The sequence below is a fragment of the Myotis yumanensis genome, unplaced genomic scaffold (assembly GCF_028538775.1).
Source record: "Myotis yumanensis isolate MYYU_CA2020_CCGP unplaced genomic scaffold, mMyoYum1.0.hap1 SCAF_3, whole genome shotgun sequence".
NCBI classification, from domain to species: domain Eukaryota; kingdom Metazoa; phylum Chordata; class Mammalia; order Chiroptera; family Vespertilionidae; genus Myotis; species Myotis yumanensis.
The window spans coordinates 187,697,601-187,705,712 of NW_027223754.1; the positions used below are offsets into that span (position 1 = coordinate 187,697,601).

At 34.3% G+C, this 8,112-nt stretch overlaps 1 protein-coding gene across 1 annotated transcript; it reads left to right on the plus strand.

The window, feature by feature from the left end:
- Window positions 1-225: 225 nt before the first annotated feature.
- SMCO3 (single-pass membrane protein with coiled-coil domains 3) lies at window positions 226-6,800 on the plus strand. The gene is made up of 2 exons (XM_070407831.1): window positions 226-320; window positions 5,527-6,800. Exon 2 carries the CDS (start codon window positions 5,543-5,545, stop codon window positions 6,218-6,220), a length of 678 nt encoding a protein of 225 aa, XP_070263932.1. The 5' UTR covers window positions 226-320; window positions 5,527-5,542; the 3' UTR covers window positions 6,221-6,800.
- The last annotated feature ends 1,312 nt before the right edge of the window (window positions 6,801-8,112 follow it).

Sequence of the window (8,112 nt, forward strand, 5' to 3'; positions counted from 1 at the left end):
GTTATATAGCCCTTTTCAAGAATAAAAAGTCCATTAAAGAACATAAAACTAAATAAGTTTTACCATATTATTAGTCTTTCAAATTATAATTACTTGATATATGCTACTTTTATATTAATATAAGAAATAGAAGAATTCTGGGAACTAAGTCATGTAAAAATAGTCCATAAACCAGACAGGCAGAGGGACCCAGCAGAGACGAGCAAAGCCTGCAAGTCATCACATTCCATCAGAAACATCCAGTTGAAACCAAATGAAATAGCACTTCAACAACACTACTAAACAACTGCTGCGACTACTGAACTCAGAAACAGGGCAAGGTAAGCAATCTGGGTGTTTCTAATATTGTTCCTCAATATTATAGGCAATTTGAAATAACATGTCAGTCCTAAATCCTAGCCATCAATATAATAAAGTAACAAAACAACTTTGTTTTCAGAGGATATCATGGCATGTTCCTTGTGATTATTTATTTCTCTGAAAATACTAGAGAAAGAATAAAATTTATAGCTTATATAACTGACTGTCAGAGAAGACAAAGTGGTAAAGAAATCCATTTTAGAAAGGATTAAGGATGAAATGACAACTGTGTCACTGTGTGTTCACATGAATTGTTAAATGTCCTTTTATGTCACTAATCACATCAATATTAATTTCTCTCTTTAAATTTCTATACTATTTGACAGTCAGTGTACTACTCTTATTCACAAAAGTATCCTCAGGAATTTTTATTTGAATATGTGATAACCAATAGATTTTCATTTTGTAAGGTAGTTCCTTTCCTGAAAAAACTAAAACAATTGCATAATATCACTAAATAAACTCTAACTTTTAGAAACAATCATCGAAATATTTCTACCACTTCTTATATGCTTTTGAATGTTTACTTCTCAAGTCAATAAAATTGGCATGGATTCAGTAAGAATCCATCTGAATGAAGCTGGTCTTTGTTTCCATTCCAAATGCTAATCACTGGCGTTCCCAAATGTATTTCTTTTTTTACGAAATAACAAATTAAAATACATGTGATTTCCAAACTCTGTTTTAGCAACAGAGCACTCATCAAATACAGTTTTGCCCACCCACAACACAAACACTGCAACACAAAAAAGCACAGTTGCTTCAGCATAGGCTGGGGTGAAATGGGCAGCTAGAGACCAAGCGCTCCCCCTACTGGCTAGTAATTCCCCAACAGACTGTCTGGGCTCTAGAATCTATTTCAAGAGCCACTATAATCAAGTACAGATAAAACAGCACAAACTCTGCTGTGCAAAGTAGATAGTAACAGTCCAGAGTGAATTTTTCAGTGACAGGGAGCCCTATCATGTGATAACAAATAATGTAAAAATTTAAATTTACCATACAAAACGTGCAGGTAATCAGCAGACCACTTAGCTACCTGCTAGTACCAATCTTTAAAAGTCATTTTTAAATTACTTTAAAATAATTTTTTAAAGAGTGAATTTTAAAAGTTCATATTTAAAAGGTGATCCATGAAAAATTAATAAGATAGAGGAAAATATATGGTTTAGAACTACTTTTAGGTACAGTACTATATATTCTTAATAAGACATCACTTAGCCATGCCTAAGTAATACCTAGGATCTCTAATAAGTGTGACTCCAATGAATTGAAGGGCTTTTGTTTTGCTGAGTGAAGTAAGCAATTTGAGCATCAGAGCTAAATTGTCATGGTCAATAGTGGAAACGCTGTACATTACCAACTGTGGTTTTCCATGTGTATATAACCTGACCTCTAAATAACAAGCATATATTTATCAGTAACAAACTGAGAGGGTGCAAATTGTTAATCATCTTTGGATGACTGAATGTCTCCATATTGACTCAGTATCAATGCATACTAAAGAGTGACTTGTTTAAAATTTTGAATTTGCACAAGTCAAGCACCACCTCTACCTACAATTTTGAATGGCATATTACTTTCAAGACGACAGGTAATTTTACCATCTTAACACATTGTGGATTAGTAGTTTTATTGCTAGCTTTACCCAGTGGCCAGATAAGTTTCTATTGAACGAGTACAGAAAAACAAAAACGTTTTACATAAATGTTAAAGGCACGCTTTAAAATTAAATACCAATTGCATTTTGAAGCTATTACGTTCTTACAAGCTAATATCTTTTTAAAGTATGATACTTCGTAAAACACTGTGTAACATGAACGAGAATTCTCGTGATCCGTCCGCAATGTGTTAACTAGAATTTCCATAAAGCAAGAACCATGTCTTTTTCATTTTTGTGTGCTCTACAGAGCCTAGCATCCCACCTTATACATAGTAAAGTGCTACTCAATTAGATAAATTGTGACTGAATTACTGAATTGCTCCCTTCACCAGGCTCTTCAAATTTCACCTAAGAAATAATTCATTAGTTTCACCTTCAAACCCCACCTCTCCTCCATCTAATTCTCTAGCATTTATTTCACTGTTGGGACAGAAATAATCTTGTGTGGTCAGTACTGGAGCAGGTATAGGAGCAGGCGAGCTGAAGATAAGGAACCCTCCCAAAGTCTTTCCCCAAGAAGAAAAGAGCTAGGAAGGTAAGCCAGACTTAGAAAAATAAAAGTCCTTTTCTATTAGATCTGAGAAAAATAAAAGTCCTTTTCTATTAGATCTGAAAAATAATTCTCAGCACTTCTTGATGTCTCTTACTCAAACTTGTTATTGGCACAAAATTATGAATTGGTGCCTGGATCATCTGGGTATAAAAGTGCACATGCAAGGGATTCAGTATGTAAAGAAAGAAAATATTACTTTTGCAGTTGAAAAAATATTGTGTCTTTGGTTTCTGGTAAGATTGAACTTTCCTCATCAGTTAGCTACTATAGAACTTACTGTCTGTTCAGTTGTTTGCTAATTTAGGTATCAGATTATTACTTTTATTAATAACAGTCTTTAAAAATTAATATTTCATTTTTCTTGTATTTTTCAGTTTGTTTTTAGTTGCTTTTACATGGTCATCTTTGTTAGTCAAATTTTTGTCTTTTTTCAATTTTTTAAGTTTATAAAGTCTTCTATATTGACATTTGAAAATTATCCATTTTCTTTTTTATTAGTTGATTTTTTACATATATTATGCTAATAACATTTTTAAATCACCTTTAACCCCTAAAACTACCCCATTATGTCAGAATAATTTATGAAATAATAATCTCAATTACCATCAATCTAAGATACTAAATTTATCATATATTAAATCAAATGTATAGAAGGGTCTGCTTTGAGGACTCTTTTGTTCCACAATTCCATCTACTCTTTCACTTGTACAATACTGGTTAATTGTATTTTGAGTGTTTTAATATTTGAGAAGGAAAAAGTCCCATCATTATTTTTCCTGAAAAAATTAGTCTCACCTATTCAGTCTTTCGGATATATTTCATGATTAATTTGTTAAGAAGAAATTGATCACTTGGAAGCATTTGACCTCCCATCCCAGAGGAAAATTTGTTTCTCCATTTGTTTACCTTGGGGCAAGTAGAACCACACACCTTTTCTGGAAGTTAGGCCTTCAGATAGTGGCATATGATAGTTGTTAGATATATTTCTACTTTTTCAAGGTAAGAAAAACTCCTCTCAACTAAATACCTGAATAGGGATGTAGCTGGTGATCTTCTGAATTCAAAGTCAGAAAGTAGAGTTTTCATTTCATGATAAGATCTGAAAACTAAGACACCCCCCAAAAAAATGTTTAATGGAAAATTCCTAGAAGAAAAAAGAGAAATCAAAGTTGAAATTTATAGTTACAATTTGTTTACAACCAGATGGTGAGTTTGGGGACTATTTAATAGACCCTCAGCAAACAATTTATTTAAATGGATATTTTTTAGGCACGGTCTTGGAGAAGTTTGTGTCGTGTGTGTGTTTTACTGGATCTGAATCAAAGATAAAAATGAATTTTTTGCGCCGAAACCGGTTTGGCTCAGTGGATAGAGCGTCGGCCTGCGGACTGAAAGGTCCCGGGTTCGATTCCGGTCAAGGGCATGTACCTGGGTTGCGGGCACATCCCCAGTGGGAGATGTGCAAGAGGCAGCTGATCGATGTCTCTCTCCCATCGATGTTTCTAACTCTCTATCTCTCTCCCTTCCTCTCTGTAAAAAACCAATAAAATATATTAAAAAAAATGCATTTTTGACCATGATAAAGTTTATGCCACCAGGGATACCAGTGCATTTTTCTAAATTTAACAGCATAGGTAATTATGTTCCTTATCCATTTTTTAAATATCTTCCCCTCTCCATTTCCAAATTATATCTTTATGACTTCATGTTTCCTTTCTTGAGAGAAAAATACCTCACATCCTTCATCCCATACTTCTCAGGTTGCCCTATCTAGCCTAAAAACCATGGTACTCAAGGAGGGCCCAAGATACTATCTATTCAAAGAGAGAATGTGCCAGATACCACACAGATATACAGAACTCCATTTTCTCTTTCTTTTCTTCCAAGAGTTTAAGTGAAAAATAAAAATGCCAGGCACATAGCAATCCTACTCAAGGTATGCACATTGAGTAATTGTCTTCACTAGGCTCAAGCTTTTAGACAAATAACTCATAAGAACATGCTTATTCCTTTTTTCTCTTCATGGTACTCTGAGCCAGAAGTGCAAAAATAAGAAGGCTCCTACCAGACTTATTCTATTCATTCTTTGGTGTGCTTTGTTACTTATTCCTTAATACTTCCGTGAAATGGCATTATCTTCTTTCGGTAACTCTAACTTATCTTAATAATGGCCAACCACAATATAGATTCTAATAGAGAATCAGAGAAATAGTCATAACTGCTGCTCCCTGCACCATCTCTTTAATCCTCAAGTGAGATTGTAATGAAAGGAATCTTGAATCTATACTCTCATCACATGGATTTTTTGTAAGGGTCTATTATATTTGCCTTTCAATGTCCCTTAGGTTTAGAGAAATTGCCTGTAAAGTTATATAGTGATTTGAATATTATAAATTAAGATAACAGAATATATAAACAAAATTATATATTAATAGCCCTGTAAACTCAGAGATCTTAATATTCTTCTGGCCCTATTAATTTAACTCCAAATACTGTGGAAATCAACCCAATAGGTCTATTCAGTGTGGTGACTAGAGGTCGGAGAAATAAAGGAGCTAACCATTAGCTCTGCTTATCAAGAACTAACCATTTCAAACTGCAGTGTTTCAAATATATTATTAAATATTACTTGAAAACAATCACATTTATTTATTAATAATCAGATGCCTCATAAACATAAATATTTCCTATCTAGGACTTCCCCTCACCACAAAATGTAATTCCTGAATGCATCCATAGGTTGTATTCTGTTACCTGCGTTTCCATACACTGACTTCAAGTTTCATAAAAATAATTGTTTTGAAGAACCTGTTGAGTTTCCTGAGGAATTTCTTACATAGCATATTGCTACTTTGCTTTTCATGAAATAAAAGATTTCCTGGTCAAATCTATGCAAACAGCAGATATTTTTTAAAGATTTTTAGTGAAAATTCACCATTTTATTTTTCAGAGATCATATTTGAAATATGGCTGAGAGTGACTTCCTCTATCCAGAGAACCCAAGGAGGCGGGAAGAAGTACACCATCTTCACCAACAGCTCCTTGATTGCTTATCGGACAGCTTCCGTGCCACCAATGAGCTGATTGGAGTTTTAAATATGCATTTGGGGTGCAGGCTGGCCTCCATTGAGATGAACAGAAATGGGACCATCAAAGAAAACTGCAATACCATTATCCAAGCCGTGATGAAAATCCAAAAGGAATTGCAAAAGGTTGATGAAGCACTAAAAGATAAACTAGAGCCAACCCTTTATAGAAAACTTCAGGATATTAAGGAAAGGGAAACAGAGAAAATTGCAATCGTACAAAAGGTTATTTCAGTAATCCTGGGAGAAGCCACTTCTGCAGCCAGTGCAGTGGCTGTTAAACTCGTGGGCTCAAATGTCACAACTGGCATAATTAACAAGTTGGTCACTGTGTTAGCTCAAATTGGTGCTTCTCTCCTTGGTAGCATAGGAGTTGCTGTTCTTGGCCTTGGCATAGATATGGTCTTCCGTGCCATCCTAGGAGCAGTGGAGAAAACGCAGCTACAAGCAGCCATCAAAAGTTATGAGAAGCATCTGGTGGAATTCAAGTCAGCCTCAGAAAAATATCATCATGCCATTACTGAGGTCACCAATACAGTGAAACACCAAATGAAATAAACAGCCACCTTATTTGCCACTAGAATATTTCCTGCTTCTCTTTCAATAATAGTGTTTGGTTTCTTGGATTAGCTTCATTTTCCATAAGTTTCCAACATAGACATAAATACCGTAACAGATTGGGAAGATTCCTTGAGTTTTGCATCAGTAACAAATGTCTGGACCAGTTGGTGCTAGAGTAGACCATGGGAGAGAATCCCAGGATTCTTCTAACTCTCCTCTACTAGCTCAATTTTGGGGCACATGCTAATGTAGAGTAGCAGGTGTAGGGGTTGCCTTTTCCTTTCTAATATCAAGTAAAAATCTTTAAAATGTACATTGGATGCAAAGGTTTTTATTCCTAACACTTCAGACATCATTTAGTTCTAAGAGGACATACTTTGTAATTTCTGCCTGGACACAAATCCTGGCCTTTGAATGTAATAGAAACACTACCATAATTTCAACCATCAGTTTAAATCCAATTTTCTGTAAACTGGAAAAGACTGGAATATGGTTTGTAACTTCTTACTTCTATGATGAAAAGAGTCAATGGTTCTGTAAACTTCTAAATTAAACACTATAATCTGAATGGACTTTTAATGGATAAAAATTTAAAACTAAAAAAAAAAAAATAAAGGTTTTGTTTCTATAAGTATAATCAACCCTGATCAACTGTTGTATGATAATTAAATATCCCTCAAGTGAAATGTTTGAACACTCTGGAACTTTTTTTTTTTTTTTAAAGCAAATCCAAGATACACCTGCATATAGTGCATTCAGAGTACAGGAGAGGAAGTAGCAATTCTTTCAAGAATTTGTCATTCAGCCCTGGCTGGTTTGGCTCAGTGGATAGAGTGTCGTGTCGGCTTGCAGACTGACAGGTCCCAGGTTCGATCCCGTCAAGGGCACATGCCCGGGTTGCAGGCTCAATCCCCAATAGGAGGCGTGCAGGAGGCAGCCCATCAATTATTATTTCTCATCATTGAGCTCTCTCTCTCTCTCTCTCTCTCTCTCTCTCCCTTCCTCTCTGAAATCAATAAAAATGTATTTTAAAAGAAAAAGAATTTGTCATTCAAAGGAAAATCCTAATTGATCTTTTGAGTTTTCAGAAAAAAAAATATTTCACTTTCAATGCTAGCAGAATGGAGGAAGTTGCCCTTGCTATGTAAAGCTTTGGATAGCCCATTTCATTAATTACATTAATTTCAGATATATCCAGAGGCTATGGAGGCCTAATGGTTCAGTTAAATTTCTGCAGATGGAAATGTTTTCTAAATCCTGCACCAACTAATAATTTCCCATTGAGACTCTTAGATTATACTTACAAAATTATTAATAAGCTGTTGATGCAAGAATGTGTTTGTTATAGTTGATTCTTGCATCCAAATTCAAGAAATGTCTTGAAATTTAAAAGCTTCAGCGTATCTCAAAAAGTAAAAGCTAGATGAAATACATTAATTTTTCAAAAATATTCATTTTCTCTTCTATCATTGATTTTTAATATTAGTTCCAAAATATCACAATTTAGTTCACCTTCAATATTAAATATTTTTGTTGTTTACTGTTCTTTCTGAGACTCAAGTCAGTCTAAAACTAAATCAAGAATTTCCTAAAACGAAGGTTAGTTCAGATAAAGGACCAATCTTAAATAGCTAAGTGCACATTTAAATATTCTACTAAACATTAATGTCTCCACCAGTATTTTAGAATATTAATAACGGATTGTCGGAATTGACCTATATCTAACATTTTCCTATAAGGAATATTCAGATTAAGATCCGAAATAAACAAGTGTATTCTTTAAGGGGAGAATTTTTTAAGTATTTAAAATTACCTTTAAGAGGAAATGACAGAAGAGGAGTCTTAGAGAAAGAGCGGATGGAAGAGAAAGAAAGAACCTTCGAACACTA